The sequence below is a fragment of the Panicum virgatum genome, chromosome 8N (assembly GCF_016808335.1).
Source record: "Panicum virgatum strain AP13 chromosome 8N, P.virgatum_v5, whole genome shotgun sequence".
Taxonomy (NCBI): Eukaryota; Viridiplantae; Streptophyta; class Magnoliopsida; order Poales; family Poaceae; genus Panicum; species Panicum virgatum.
The window spans coordinates 15,643,753-15,659,955 of NC_053152.1; the positions used below are offsets into that span (position 1 = coordinate 15,643,753).

Below are 16,203 nucleotides of genomic sequence, written 5' to 3' on the forward strand. Positions count from 1 at the left end.
CCCTGATGTAGTGAAGGAGAGAACGGGCAGCAACATGTTTAATCCGATGTGCAGGCTGCCGTGATGAACAAGATAAATAAAACCACATAAAGTTACAGATGGTTTTCGAACCCTCTAACTTTTGAGGTTTCATTTTGCTATTTTTGTAATAACAATAACACGATAAATAAGAATGTGGCTGGAAGTTACATGCATCTCAACTCTCAAAACTGACCGATTACTAGTCGCTAACACATCCACAACATGCGGGTTCTCAAACCTGACAGATTAATTACAAGCAGCATTTTTAAGTAGTCAAATAATACATGACAGGAAAAGAAGCCTCATGTTTCACTACTCATGGGCATCATGGTCATATTGCCGGACTGGATGATGATGTAGGGGTAAAGGGAAATGAACATCGCTCGTAGTTTGCTGCAGTTGAAGCCTGCGACAATGGGTTGACTTCTCTTAATGTCAAAGCAGGTTTGCTTGGATGGTCGGCAAATTGGTTCTCCAAATTTTTCTTCTGTTCTTCATCATGGTAGCCAATAACCTGGACTTCCTTCAGTTTCTTGAGATGCTTTAGCGCACCAAATTGTGGCAGCTGTCCAGTATTACAACAGCCAGCCTTGAGCAGCTCGAGATTTTCCATTGCTTCTGCTCCAATAATTAAATTTAACTTGGATCTGCTAGCAATCTCAAGGACTTTTATCTCCTTATAACAGCGCTCCTCTACCCCAGCCTTCATCACACAGAATTTGACCTCACCATCATGAACTGGGTTCATAAGAAGGCGTAGAATACATAGTTCTTGTAGACCCCCAAGGACTCCTATGCCATCTTCTGATAATACATCCATCTCCAGATTTAGCTTTCTCAGATTAGAAAGCTGCTTGATCCAAATAGGCAATTGTTTTACAGGCCCATATAGCTTAAGGCTCTGAAGTTTCCTTGGAGGCCTAAAAGTTTCACTGGTGGTCCCAGCGGACATGCCATCCAAACAATCTTGGTTATCCTTGCTAAGGGACACTGACAAGGATTCTAGATGGGAGTGCCCTGAGATGGCAGAACAGAACTCCTTGCTGTTTTTCTTGCTGATCCCAGACACACCAAGCTTGCGCAATTGAGTGACATTCCTGAGTTCTTTTAGGATGGCCTTCCCCCTAGCAGCACTGACATTTACAATTCCAAGTGTATGCAATAGAGTCAGTTTTTTAACACCTGATGCCACCTTGACGCCAACTAGCTGAAGACCTTTGCAATCCACAGGTGGAGTGATAGTGCCTGCACGGATGTACTGTAGCTTCTCTAGCTTGGTAATGGATGCTGGCATGGTGACAATGGAGGTGTACCTGATATCAAGAATTTGGAGCTGCCTTAGGTTATCCACTGAACTCGGCAGATTGCTGATCTTACTGCATCCTCTGAGTGAAAGGAACTTGAGGCGTCGCAGAACCTTGAGCATCTTTCGGAGGTCTTTATCTGTCACGCCTGATGCATTCTCCAGATCAAGCACCCGAAGCACTTTCATACTTTCAGAAATGAAGAACGATTCCCAGCCACCAAACACAGTGAGGGAACGTAGCCGAGACAAGTCAATGCTCTCGAACACAATCCGGTCTCGCTCCCAGCTTTCCTCTATGATAAGGTGTCGTCCTGTGCGCCCGGTGGTTTGGCGGCAACATCCCTTCAGTGCAAAGACCTCCAGCGCAAAGGTAACGTTCTCTTCTTTTGGTCTTGAGATGATATACTCGTGGAAAAAAGCACTGACTTGGCACCAAACCATTCTCCTGTTTGTGCTCATTGTCCGCTGTGGTGGCTGGATCATGCTCAGCTCCATGATCTTCTTGAAGAGTTCCTCTGCATTCTCCTCTGCGCTATCACTCTCCTTGTCCTTGGAGTAACCTTCTGCAACCCACCTCATCACCAAACGCCGGCGCCGAATGATCTCAGATTTAGGGAAGATTGATAGATAAAAGATACAAGGCTTCAGGAAATCTGGGCAAGAACGAAAGTAGGAATATATCCAGCCAAACAGATCTTGTAAACCAGCAAAATCTTGCCTAGTCTCCATGGTAGTTATAAACTGATCATTCAAAAGGTTGGCTCTTTTTATCCAGTCAAATATGTGGGCCAAATAGTCAGCTATAGCAACGATTACTTTTGGAAGCCCACCACTCTTTGAAATAAGTTGTTGGAGCACCAAGTCCTTTTCAATATCCCCTGCATGCAAATATTGACTCCCTTCTATCTATGAATAAAAAATAGCAATAATGTTAGATTCAGATGTTACTTCAAGTTGAGAAATAAGAAGTGTTTAACATAAAAGGGGACATGCTCTACAATTCAGCATAGGGCAATAACTGAAATTATCTAGCAGGACATTACTGGTAATAGTGATAATTGGGCCAAAATTGTCATTTCTTTAGCTCGTGTAGGACACATAAATCAACAAGAATAAGAAAGTTTGTATGCTGGAGGTTGTGGAAACTGCACAGTTTTTGAGGAAGTTACCACCAATCCCTATATATATATATATACACATTCTCTATTTAGCACTCAGGGTGCTGAATAAGTTATTCACCACGCTGATCATTCCCTATCCAAACCGAAACCGGAAAACTTTAATCCGAAACCGGAAAATTCTTCTTTAAACCCGAAACCACCCCCCTATCCAAATCAAAACCGGAAAACTTTAATCCGAAACTGGAAAATTCTTCTTTAAACCGGAAAATGATCCAAACCAACTAGCATCCATCATGCAATCAGAAAATTAGGAAGTTCAAACCAAAAAATGGAAATGATCATTTTTCTCATCTCATACACCGTGGGTCCCAACTCCCAACTGAGCCCACGATCATTTCCTCTTTTCCTCTCCCACACCAGAAACTGCTCTAGATCCGGATAAGCCGGCCGTGGCAGCAAGGCGATTCGTCGTGATCTCATCCTTCGTCTAGCCGCGCTCGGCGGTGCTGCTCCTCTCCACCATCCATCGCTGCTTAGGGCTGCGGCCTCCATCCCCATGCAGCACCTGCTTCGAATACAATTATTGTGCCCGCGTAATCAAAAGAGAACTATTATTTTTCATCTGGAACCAGAACGAATGAGCTTGGCGGCCAAGAATAAATTATTTCGCAGTCATAAATGTGTTTTTTCTGGTTTCCGCAACAACACGCTGACGGTTGTTTTCTGGTCACGAGAAGTGAGCATCATGTGTTTCCTGCCACGTCAACATTTCCGGTCACAGGCCAAAAGGATTACCAGTTTCCGGTGACGGGAAAAGCCCATACGAATTTTCCAGTTGAGTTCGTGCCTTTTTTCCGGTTGTGGGAATCCAGCCAGTACCTTTTTCCGGTTTCGGTCTCTGTTGGTGCAGGCGTCGGCCGGGGCTAGCTGCTAGCGCTGGGAGTTAAATAGCGCACCCCTATATATATATATATATATTCAGAAATGCCAAAATGATGATATGTCAATTTTCTAAAACCTTCTTTGCCTTAAGGCAATGATGCTCAGCTCTCCTACGTATTTAAGAAAAAAATTAAAATGCCTATGTCAAACATGACACGCTAAGTGTTCATATGCAGATTCTTGCGTTCACAAGGCCATTAACAGTAACTTTATCCTTCTCAGTGTTTCAGAACAGATGCCTAAAGGAGGCCAGATCATCAGATCAATACAGCCATTGCTGAAGAACTCGATTGACATGCAGGACTACAGCAGAGTGCTATATATGGTGTCATGCAGCTGAAATCTAAAACTTATGATCTGTTTAGCTGAACTCTCTTCAAGACTCCAACCACTCCAAAAAGAAGAGTGTCCCGGCACTGAAAGCTCCCACAAAAGGTGCAGTTTTGGGAAGGGAATTTCTAGACAGCCTTACCCTTGCAAAATTCTCATAAAATTCTGCAAGGAGGCTGGTTTGAACTTTGAACCCAGGACCTCCAGACCATAAGTGGAGAGAATCTACCATTATGCCAGGGAAGCAGTGCTTTGGTCGCTTAACACATCTCACGTCGGGACGTTGAAAAAACACGTCCCAACTGAAGCGCATCAGCGAGTACCGCGGCGCAGTGCACCGTTCAATGGGATATTTCTGCATCTCTCTTGAACATGTTGCCGCCACCGGACAAAACAGGGCCTAGGATGGGTAGCTACCACCATCCTTCATTGTGATATAGTGCCTAGTGCTGTTTAAAATGATGTTTATTTGTAACCTCAAAATGGGGCTGAAATGATTGAAATGTCATAGGATCTGATACATCAAGTTGTGAAACCTAACTTTGACTGCCTGACTAAAGTTACTCTCTTTGCTTTATCCTCATAAAACAAAAGCATACTTTCATCACCTTTTTATATAAATTGAAATAAGTAGTGTACAGATTTGTTGCATGCCTATTATGTTCACAATGGATGCTTGTTAGTTGTTGATGCGTGCAGTCAGCTGAAAATCACAATTTACTGAAAATTATTAATGTGTGACGTCAAATTCTTGTGCTACCTTATTTAAACAAAGGTACATAGGCTAGCTTATGCTCTACAACTAAGGTCTAACTGTGTATTTTCTATTAAAATCGCTAGTACCTCTACCGTGCGACTAACAGGGCCGATTAATGCGAATACAAACCTTGCCTAACAAACATACAATGTAGCAGCAGAAGGATCCTGACTAAAAGATGGATATCAATGCCGATATTGTCATTTTATCCACATACCAGAACCATGACCTAGGCAAGTGATCTCCGTTAACTTACTTTTTCTTTCATCCTAACTATTTTTTATTTCTTTTCTACACATCTCGTCCCCATTAGTTGGATCTTTTGGTCTTCATTTCTAGCCCACCCCAAATTGCTTTGTTCTTTAAGTCATTGTTGCCAATGTGACATTGGGGATCAACCCAGTGGCAAATATCTGATATTTCCTGAAAGCTAAGACATTTCTGACAGACTTACTCCCTGTATCATAGAAAATATAAGCACTACGTCCAATTGAACAAGGGCGCAATCATGTGATTTATCAATTTCAAGGAATAAAGATTAAAGAGGAAAGCAGTGATCATGCACTAATGAGTGACTTTTAAGTTTGCATGATGCAATGAAGTAAAGAAAATATTGTAATCAACAGTATCTTTGCGTAAGCTCACCTCCTCCTTGAAGAGTTCAATGGCTGCCCCAATTTCCAGAGCCTTGACGTTAAACACAAGATCTTTTCTATCTGCACAGTGTAACGCAATTCTTTCTTCATTGGTAATAACAACTATAGCACTTCCAGAAGATCTAAATGCCAATGCATCATGTATCAAGTCCCATTCTTCTGTGGACTGCAGATTATCAATAACCAGAAGGCATCGGTGATCTTTTAGAAGGCCGTGACACTGTTTGACAGGGTCTTCATTTGTCTCAAGAGAATGTGAATGGAATTGCATAAGTAGGCTCTTACAGAAGTCAATTAAATTAAACGGGTAGTATACATCCACCCAGATATACTTTGTATATTCGCTACACTGACTCATCTTGTTGTGGTACAAAGTTCTAACAAGAGCAGATTTCCCAGCACCAGCTATCCCCCACACAGACATCACTTGCAAAGCATTCAAACGTGCTTTAGCTAGATATGCAGAAAGTTGATTTACTTCGGACATGCGCCCAACAAGGGGATTCTGGAATTAAAAAAACAAAGTTAGGAGATGCGTTGGCAAATAAATTCAAGTTTTAAAATTTTTCTACCAAATTTAAGAATCAGGAAATTGCAGAGTTCAAAAATATTGAGTATTCTGTTTACCTCATATTGTACAAGAGACATTTAAACAGAACAGGATATACATTAGCTTTGCAAATAAAAGGTCTAAGCCTGGACATAGGACAAACACATTTACTCTTTTAATGTTATTAACAGCAGTAGTGTACACAGAAAGTTTTGTGACCAAGTAGATTTAACTTTGTGTTAAAATAATTGACAGATTTTTCATCTGTAGTTTCAAAAAAATATTTGTTGGCTAATATATGATTGGAAGATCAGTGCATGCTTGCTTGTTTTAGAGACTGTAATAACACAAAAACACCAGGAAAATGTAACCTAGCTTAGCTCAGTTGGTAGTGCCTCCCACTGAGGAGCGCACCTGCTCAGGCTTGAACCCAAGGTGTGCACCTCCTTATTTACAAAAAGCAGTGTGTCCCTCCCCTATGACTTAAACAAAGCAGGAAAATAAAATTGAACCAGCAAACTTTTTGCAGAAGTCGCTGATGACGATGTACTGGTCATACCTCCCTCTCCCTGAAGAAAACACAAAATGACTGATCAGCTGAGAACTGCTGGAAGTATGGATATTCTGTGCAGAAGCTGGCCACCGCAAAATTCTGTGTGGACACGACAATGCGACTCCCATTGCTACTGTGTGGAAGGTACTGTTGAATGGTGTCCCAGTCTTCCTTGGTGGACACACCTTCCAAGACAATGAGGTATGTCTGTTTTTTCACAAGCTCTGAGAACTTGTGAAACAGATGGTCGTCCGGCACTGGTGTCAGTACACCATTATCAAGGATTGCTCCTTGCTGTTCCTCACATGAGTTTGTATAGAATTGACCCAGCAAGGTCCTGATGAACTCATTTGGTTGGAAAGGATGCTCAACCTTTACCCAAGCACGACATTTGAATTTTCTGTGGATTTTTGGGTGGTTGTAGGCCTTCCAGATGGTGGACGCATTCCCAAGATTTCCCTCTGACACCCACAGAGAGATCACCTGAAGCTTGCTGTCCTTCTTAATGATCAGCTTGACGAAGTTTTCCCATTCTCGTTGCTTCCATGCAGTGTCCCTTGCTGTGGCGAGCACGCCAGAGGCACCAGAGATACCCAATTGCCTCACTTCCATGACAGGCTTGGGACCAGGGTCGCTGATAAGTTTGTAGCGCTCGTTCCTTTGGCTCACATCATGGACTCTTGCCTTCAACTGATCTATCATGTTGACGGCCACATCCAGGGGTAGCGCCCGCCGCATGAATGATGGGATCAAGCGGCACCACCAGTCGGACTTTGTGTCCAGATGGATGACGAACTCGATGCAGTCTTCTACATCGTAGGCAAGGTCACGGACCTGAATCACCCATGTGATGCTCACAACATTGTTCCTGACTTGCTCTTCGGTGGTGACCCTTAGGAAGGACTGCATCATCTGAAACTCTCCAGCAATGAACACCAGGTCACGCTGTGCACTCTGCCGCAGCTTTGACTCCTCATCAATGGCCGACTGAGCCTTGGTCAGGGTCCCCTCCACCAGCGACTTCGCTACCCCAAGCACTAGGTCCGCCATTGCTGTCCTCTCGGAATAACCTTGTGCGTTTGTTGCGTGGTAGCAGCTACCAAGTATTGATGCTAATGTCAGACCTGTGCATCATTTGGGTACCTAGTGACGGACCATTAAAGGCATGGTCAGCTATGGACATAGTTAAACAACATTGCAAATGCTTGTGACATGAGTCGGGTGAATTCAAAATTCAATCAGCTTTACCTCGCAAGCTTTGTATCATCGGTTGAACCATCAACTCAACCAAGAGTTTGAAAGCTGGTGCCTCTTGTTCAAGGGTACTGGACCTATCCCGATACCCTAATCAAATAAACCTGTTTCAAAAGAAAAATTAAGTTCATCAAGTTGTAACAAACTGATTGACATGTAGTCCCATTGGGGCAAAAGACTATTGCTTTAGAACAACACAGTTAGTACAACCCAGGAAACACCAACACAACAATATGTTTCTAAAATCAATACAGCTTGTGGTAGTTCACTGCACGTTGCAGTGCTTAAACAAAGTGAAAAGCGATATTGTACTAATGTATTGCTGCCGGCCACCCATCAATGAGATGGAGAAGACCATATCTACACATAATTAAATGTGTTGACATTCAATTTGCACCCTATGCTCAACTGATATAGAAGTTAACTATAGGGCTACAAAAAATTGGCATAAATAACAATGTCTGAATTTCTGAGACAGATAGATGTTACATTCCCATGTATAATTGTTGAAGTATAAGTGAATTGCCCACCTCTTCCTATCAGCTTAAGCTTTTGGGTTGAATTGGTTGGTGCATGCAACTCAATATGGTGAGGGGGAGTGTTGAAGTATAAGTGAATTGCCCACCTTATCCTATTAGCTTAAGCTTTTGGGTTGAATTGATTGGTACATGCAACTCAATAATAATTTACATAGATAACTCTGCAGTCTGAAGACTCAAGTTCATTAAGTTACAAAAACCAAGTGTAAATTATCTGCATATCTACAAACAGACATGGATATAGACTGTGCTTGGGAATTAGTCTAACTCGTAACACTTATATGCTTCGATTGACACTGAGGGAGTCATTGACGTAGCAAGCCGTTTCACTTTAATGATTTAACAAGACTGAACTAAAGTTACTATCCCAAATTGATACCTTAAAAAGAAGGCACTTGACTACCTGCCCATGAAAGTTACATGCCAAATCAAAATTTTGGCCGGATTTCATTCATAGTTGAGGACGAAGCAATAAAACCAATTGCAGGGGAACATAATTACAGGCGGCATACTAGCAAACTATGCAGGAAGGTGTGAATGCCTCCAGTGGGACGGCAGCATCCTAGCAGATTGCAGGAGCACCAAAGATTCGATTGGCCAGCACAAGCAAGCAGATGTTCAAGAAAACAAACAAAGCACTGGGAAATTGCGTCGAGCAGCTACCGTGCATCTACTGCTTCCCTGACGGCACACGATTGGCCGCCTCCAGCACGGGATTGGCTGCTACACGCTGAAGAGGAGGGGGAAGAAGATATGCTATAGCCCTTCAGGAGCCGCCTGTGGCAGCCACCGGAGCCGCAATCTGCAAACGCAGCAACGGTTGGGGCTCGAGTTCAGGGGCCAATTTGCAGTGGTGAAGCTATATTCAAGTTAGGGGGTGCAGATGCACCCCCCAAAACTTTCAAAATCAGTGATTAGAAACAAATTTTTACCATATAAATAGCTCAAATTTATATATCTACAAGGTAGCTGCACCCCCCTCCAGTTTTATCCAGCTTCGCCCCTGCCAATTTGCACATGCCAAACTAGATCACTGGAGTGGAAGCTTAGCAGGGGAATCAAACCACTGTCAAAACGCTCGAGCGGGGAACGCAAGCTTCACGAGTAGCTGCAATCGGAATTGCTCTAATACTGCTGAACGGCAACTCGAATTAGCAGATTCCACTAATGAACTCTGCAAAGGCTAAATTGGCTTTGTTATTGACATTATCAACAGTAGTTCTTTTTGCAAGAACTAGTAGGCGGGACGGACACCAAAGAAAACGAGGATCCGTTGGTTAAATCACGCGAGGAGACATACGAGCCAAAATCCCGATCCATGAGCATCTCAATCCGAACTCGGTGGTAAAGAAAGCGGGAGCAGGAATGCAGCAACGGACCTTGACTGAGCTCGGACATGGGGTGGGAGACGATGCCGTCGTCGGTGGGCTGGGACAGCAGTAACTTCGTCGTCGTCGTCTCTACCGACTGGGACGCGCGGGGGCGGGGATGAGAGAATGAGAGGAGGACGCGCTCAAGAGGACGCCGCTGCTGGGACAGTGGGCGGCGACGCGGCGAGGGCGACGACTTGACTGGCCAGAACAAGTTGACTTGACTCCAAGGAAGGAAATACGCGTAGGAGTGAGAACGGTGATGAAAATTCCTGACAGTTTCTTTCATCCTTTCTGTTTATTTTATATATATAAATAAAATGCAAATAATTTTTTTCAAAACAATAACCGGAATCGGGAAGGCAGAATGAAAGAGAAAACGAGATAGTATATTTTCGATAATTGAAAGGTCGATATTTCTAACAAATTTCCAATCGGGAAACTTTGCACATTTCTCAATTTGGCCCAAGTCAAGCCCAACAACTGCTAGCAGCCCAACCAAAGGCTCACAACCACAATCACAGCGTTAGAGCCTAGAGGCCACAATCACAGTAAGGATTTAGCTTTGAGAAATTTTCCGAGCAAAAGGAGAGTTGAAATTTGAATGCCTAAATGATATAAAATATGTATAAATCCTGAAAGTGCAATCCGGTTTTTAAAACTCAAAAATTGAAACTTGCGACATACTTGACTTGTCTTTATCATTCGCTTGAAGTTTTCTCTAGTTTTTTGCAAATTTGATAAAATAATTTTTAAGAATGATCAAACATAGTGTGTTACATACATTTATTTCCAAGCACACTATGTGAAAATTTACTCTAATATGGTTGCAATAAACTTTCTTTGTTTAAAATTATAGATCATTTTGGTTTTCTAATAAATAACTTGAAGTTAATCTAAAAAGTCAAAATGACAATATAATTTGGAGGGAATATATCTTCGCGGTAGACTTATTGTATCATTTTGTGTTTCTTAGCATGAATGGTGCAATAAAAGCTTCAAAACAACAAATGTGCATTAATATTACATCTAGGTGTGTTCCGATCTGAATTATTCGTTTCTTTATTATAACTAGCAGGTGTTGGTGCGTTGGTCGGGCAATAAAATTTAGAGTTAAATACACCAGCGGCCCTCGAACTTGTCCTGAGATATCACTTAGGTCCACGAACTTGCAAAATCGAAATCTTGCACCCTGAACTTGTCAAGTTGTGCCACTTAGATCCATAACCCTTCAAGGGGCATGAATATATGTAAAAAACCCTTAAATTTTATCGTCTTCTGTATCCACGTCCTTCTCATCTCTTTCACCTCTCTCTCTCACCGCCGGCATCGGGAGGAGGAGCGCACGGGGGCACCGGGCGCTGCCGCTCATTGCGCTGGCGGCGGCAGCGCCCGAGGTGCCAGGCATGTCGCCATGCTCGCGCTCTTGGTCGGTGTCCTCGGCTGGGGGCTGTGCGGGGCCGCCGCGGCGTACGACGTCACATCCTGAGCCATCGCCGTCGCACAGCCGCTCTACGTCACGCGCTGCTGCAGGTGCCCCGAGGGCTCTGGGCCTTCGCCAAGCTCTCGCTCGCGTCTGCCATCATGCTCTGCCTCGGCCGGCTCCTCCTCTCACGGCAGTCTCGACACCCTGGCTCGCCGCTCCCTCCGCTCGGTCTCGAGACGGCGGCACGGCGGAGCAGGGGCCGCCACGCACCATCCATCCAAATGCCATCGCCGCCGCGTGCCGCACGGTCCAGCCGCGGAGCGCCGTCGCCTACCATGCTCTGCTCTGGAACCAAGCCACCCTCGCAGACAAATCCGCCGTAGGCACGGCTTGCCGCGCCGATTCCTCACGCGTGAGGCCTTGTCGAGACCCCGCCAAGCTTCCTCGGCTGTCGCCCAGGCTGTCCCGCGCCGGAGTCACCTCCCTGCTGCCCGACAGCGTCGCCACCCGCGAAACAGAGGAGCTGGCCGCCGGGCAAATTCGCCACCACCACCGCGACTCCGGTCGATTCCTCTGGCATTGGGTTCCATTGCGACCTCGCCGAGCCACCCCACCAGTCGTCCTGGCTCGTAGACCCTGGAGCAGTTCGCCGTCAGAGCTGCCGCGGGCACCACCGCCGGCGTACGGGGCCAGGCCGCTACGGCGGGCCCCTGGACGCGGCCACCCTCCACGCGGCGGCCTGGCCCTCTGTGCGGCGTGAGCGGGTGTGGGCTGCCGCGGCTGCTCCCATCTCCGGACGGTAGCAGCACCAAGGCTAGATCTGGGCGGCCGTTGGCTAGGCGGCGGCGGCGGCAATGCGGGGCCGCACGGTGGCCTTGACACGAAGGATCTGCTCCACGGCACTCGTCTCCGACCTCCTCGACTTAGCTCCGCGCGGCCTTGTTACGCTGCGCCAGCCGCGGTCCAGCCCCGCTGCCACCCGCAGCTCCACCAGCCGCGGCCGCTCGCAGGTCCACCCAGCCACGTCCATCCAGCACCGCCGCCGCGCGTAGCTCCGCCAGCTGCGGCGCATGCGGCTGGGCCGCCCGAATTCGCGCTTCCAAGTTGACGGGCTGCAGAACCTCACTCAGCTCGAGGTCTTCAACGCGGCGGGGTTCACTCTCCAGGGGGCGGCGGCGTCCGCGGGGGCCGCGAGCTCCAGTGGAAGGCGAGGAGGCAGGGGGCGGCGGCGGCTCCAAGCACTGCGGAGGAAGCAGGAGAGGCGTGGGGAGAGAGAGAATGGGAGGGAGGGTGTGAAGGTAGAAGATAGCACTTTTGGAGGGTATTTTTGCATATATTCATGCCACATGGCGCCATCTTAAGGGGTATGGATCTAAGTGGCACAACTTAACAAGTTCAGGGTGCCAGATTTCGATTTTGCGAGTTCGTGGACCTAAGTGACACCTCAGGACAAGTTCGAGGGCCGCTGGTGTATTTACTCTAAATTTTATTATCCAGATCTATATGAGATCATTAACTTTGTGCTCTTTTGACTCACTATATGTGCAACCTATAGGTCGTGCCATGACCGTGCAAGGTATTGATTGTCCGGATTCCAATTGATTTGTGTGGGTTCCGAGTAAAATTCCAATTAATTTGTATGGGTTCCGATTAGAATTCCGATTGATGGACCAAAAAATCATTGCTTGCTTACAAGTAGTAGAGATTTTCATTTCTAGTATTGTTGTCAAGCAAAATATTATTATGAGGAAATGGTTTATATTGTTTCAGCCATTATTATGACAAAAGTAAAGTTCCGGAGCAAAATTGCTTTTCTCAACTTGCACTTAACATTGTCACTGATCAAAATGGACGAAGGCGTCAGTTTAGGACCCAAACTCACCCACATCAGAAACGATGGCATGATTGCTTGCAGATTTGCACGGGGCTGCGATGTTGCTGAAGAGACATCCCACATGAGCTCTGCGCGGTCCAAAAATTGATTGCTTGCAGCTTCGTGTCCAGGGGCGGCAAGCTTCTCAAACGCACCAGGCAGGGCATCCTCCCCTGGAAGTTTGTGCAGAGTGTTGGATGAACATCCACGTAGAGGACTAAAAGGAATGGGAGTGTTGATGCATGAACATGCACCTCCGCAGCCCAACTCGAGCCTCCTGTGCAGGATTTTTTTTCATTTTTATATTTAAAAAAAAATTAAAATTTCAAAAATATATGGCGGTTTCGAAAAATTTCAAAACTATACCCCTGTCGCCCCCTGCCTGGGCGACAGGACCTAAATGTAAAAAAAAATTACATTTAGGTCCTGGCACCCGGGACGCATTAAACAACAAACTTGTAAAATCGATATAAAATTCATAGAAAAATCGGAAAAAATACAAACTCAACTTGTTCTGGATTCTATGAAACAAGATCTACAACTTTTGTTATATAAAGTTTTTCATTTGATCAATGTATCTTGCTCTATTTTAAATACTAGTTTAATGCACTTTTATTTAAATCTCAAGATCCATTCTTTGGATGCAGGTCACCTTTGGCTAGAGTGTTGCATATGGTGAGCATAGGCTTGCACAAAATTGGTAGATCCAGAAAATATTTCTAGAATAAGTTTTTAAATTAAATCTTGCAATATGTCTAGTTTAAATGAGTTATTTATCCATGCTGCTATACTGAGTTTTAGAAGCCATAACTTTTACAGTACCATTATTTTATTTCATAAGAGCTATAAAAAAAGTTTGGTAAATTTTAGATAAGCACAACTAGACCAAATGAATTATGACTAAGATAAATGCACTAAATCAAGAAAAATAGTTCTTGTACCTAGAAAAATTTGAAATAATTCATTTGGTCTAGTTGTGCTTATCTAAAATTTACCAAACTTTTTTTGTAGCTCTTAGGAAATAAAATAATGGTACTGTAAAAGTTATGGCTTCTAAAACTCAGTATAGCAGCATGGATAAATAACTCATTTAAACTAGACATATTGCAAGATTTAATTTAAAAACTTATTCTAGAAATGTTTTCTGGGTCTACCAATTTTGTACAAGCCTATGCTTATCATATGCAACACTCTGGCCAAAGATGACATGCATCCAAAGGATGGATCTTGAGATTTAAATAAAAGTGCATTAAACTAGTATTTAAAATAGAGCAAGATACATTGATCAAATGAAAAACTTTATATAACAAAAGTTGTAGATCTTATTTCATAGAATCCAGAATAGTTGAGTTTGTATTTTTCCGATTTGTCTACGATTTTATATCTATTTTACAAGTTCGCTGTTTAATGCATCCCGGGCGTCAGGACCTAAATGTAATTTTTTTTTACATTTAGGTCCTGTCGCCCAGCCAGAGGGCGACAGGCCCCTGTCGCCCAGGCAAGGGGCGACAGGGGTATAGTTTTGAAATTTTTCGAAACCGGCATATATTTTTGAAATTTTAATTTTTTTAAATACAAAAATGAAAAAAAATCCTGTGCAGCACAACTCAAATCAACGGACCAACAGTAGCAGGCTTCTCAGAATTCAGCGACACAGGCCCAAACGCAGCAGGCCCAACATGAGGAGGTGGAGCGAAGGAATACCAAAACAGAATGGACTGTAAGTAGTGGAGTGGAATGATTATTTTGAGAGTAAAGTGCTCCCAAACAGACGCTCACGAGACCCGACGAGCTGGGTTGATGAGTGCTGCTAAGATGGCATGTTCACTTGTTGGATTGTTTCTGTGTTTTGGGCCATGAAAGGTAAGTAATAAATTTATGTTGGGCCAAAGTTTAAGGCAATTCTGAATATATCTGGACAACCCTGTGCCTCAAGTTGCTTGTAGTTGCAGCTTGGACGACGTCGGTAGGGGTGCGAGCCATGCCGGACAATATTATGTTTATTAATAGTTCTGTTTTGTCGGCCAAAGTTGCCAATAGTTTTGTAAATCCAGTTTTATCTACTGGAACTCTCTGGCGGCGCGGCGTTGCCGCGCCATCTTATTGGGGCCAGCGTTAAGTAATTGTCAGGCGAGTGTTTTATTGAAGAGTGTAACGCCCTGGTGTTAATTTTGTGCATTAGTGGCTAATTCTGTGCTTAAACATTGTTATTAGCATTAATTGCGCATTTTTTGTGCTAATTCTGTACATATGAAATTGCATGTCATCACATGCAATCAAGTTCAATTATATTTGTGCAATTTTTGCTAATTATATATTTGACGAATGTTTCTGAAAACTTCGTTTAATTCAAGACCTTGGTCCAAAGTTATTCAAACCCCGGTTGAATCCTCTTTTGAGCTTAACCGATTTTCAGCTTTGACTGTTCTTTGACCCGCTTTATCTCTCAAATCTTAGCTCAGATCAACTTTTACCCAAAAACATTTTTGTAGATCTTTTAATTCTCTACAACTTTTATTTTGGCCGAAATTCAACTTTCTGTGCAGAAATTTGAGTTTTTGCTGGTCAAATCGGATCAAAATCCTTGGACCCCGTTCCCCTGTTTCACCGCTCCTCTGCTCCTCCTGTACACGCACCCATGCCGCGACCGGCACAGTCCGGAGACGACCACCACGTGTCAGTTGGCCGGCGAACCTCGTTCACCAGCCCCAGCCCGACCTTAAACTTCCGGCCTCGCTCCATTTCGCTCCCACATCGATCCCCTTTTCCCCTCCTCCATCTTCCTCCTCACTTCGACTGGAGCCGAGTAGAACCGGCGCCACGCCGGCCATCCTCGCCGCTCCTGCTCCGATTCCACGCGCTCAAGGCCTCCCTGCCTCGTCCTCCACCTCCGCATGCTTTCCCCAACCATGGCTGAGCTTTTCCATGGCCAGAATCGAAGCTGCACGGCCGTCCGCCATGGAAGCTCCGCCCGGAGCTTCGGCCGCTGTCGATCCACCCCCTCCGCTTCTCCTCCACCCGAATCGACGCCATGGTGAGCTCCCCCACATCCCCCTCGACCTCCCCAGCCCCTTCACTGACCTCTACAGGCCAACCCCTCGCCGGAAGCTGAGCTACATCACTGCCTCCACCACTGCTCCGTGGCCAGCCCTCTCCCGACCACCTCCCGCCCTAGCTCTCGTTTCAAATCGGTCGCAGGCGAGCCCCTCATGCTTTCCCACCACTCCCCTGTAGCCGGCATGGCCTCCTCTCGCCGGATTCAAGCTCCCTGAGGCACCAAATTCACGTCAAGGACCTCGTGCAGCAATTGAAGCAAGTCCAGGGGGTTTTCTGCTTGAAGCTTTGAAAATCCGTAGAAAATATTAGAAAAATGCTAAAAATGCAAAACCAGTTTTGTTAGCTTCATCTTTTTATGCTCTATATGATAGAACTATGAAATGTGTTGTTTCACAACTTTTTTTGTGCAGTTTTATTTATGCTAGATAAATATTTTTGTAGGTTGATA

The 16,203-nt window shown here is 44.9% G+C and overlaps 1 protein-coding gene across 2 annotated transcripts; it reads right to left on the minus strand.

The window, feature by feature from the left end:
- Nucleotides 1-102: 102 nt before the first annotated feature.
- LOC120684576 (disease resistance protein PIK6-NP-like) lies at nucleotides 103-9,606 on the minus strand. Of its 2 annotated transcripts, XM_039966431.1 has the most exons (6): nucleotides 8,962-9,032; nucleotides 8,693-8,831; nucleotides 7,485-7,594; nucleotides 6,243-7,379; nucleotides 5,123-5,638; nucleotides 103-2,233 (listed from the first exon to the last, which is right to left on the minus strand). In XM_039966431.1, the coding sequence occupies exons 4-6, from the start codon at nucleotides 7,284-7,286 to the stop codon at nucleotides 353-355; spliced, it is 3,441 nt and encodes a 1,146-aa protein (XP_039822365.1). In that variant the 5' UTR covers nucleotides 7,287-7,379; nucleotides 7,485-7,594; nucleotides 8,693-8,831; nucleotides 8,962-9,032; the 3' UTR covers nucleotides 103-352. The 2 variants fall into 2 exon arrangements, with proteins under 2 accessions (XP_039822365.1, XP_039822364.1); XM_039966430.1 differs by lacking the exons at nucleotides 8,693-8,831; nucleotides 8,962-9,032 and adding an exon at nucleotides 9,409-9,606.
- Between the last annotated feature and the right edge of the window lie 6,597 nt (nucleotides 9,607-16,203).

Excerpts from the sequence above, each read along its gene's own strand:
- LOC120684576 (XM_039966430.1), bottom strand. The coding sequence starts at position 7,286 with ATGGCGGACCTAGTGCTTGGGGTAGCGAAGTCGCTGGTGGAGGGGACC. Across the intron at positions 5,639-6,242 it reads TTTTCTTCAGGGAGAGGGAG|AATCCCCTTGTTGGGCGCAT; the intron begins GTATGACCAGTA and ends TTTTAATTCCAG. Across the intron at positions 2,234-5,122 it reads TTGAACTCTTCAAGGAGGAG|ATAGAAGGGAGTCAATATTT; the intron begins GTGAGCTTACGC and ends TTTTATTCATAG.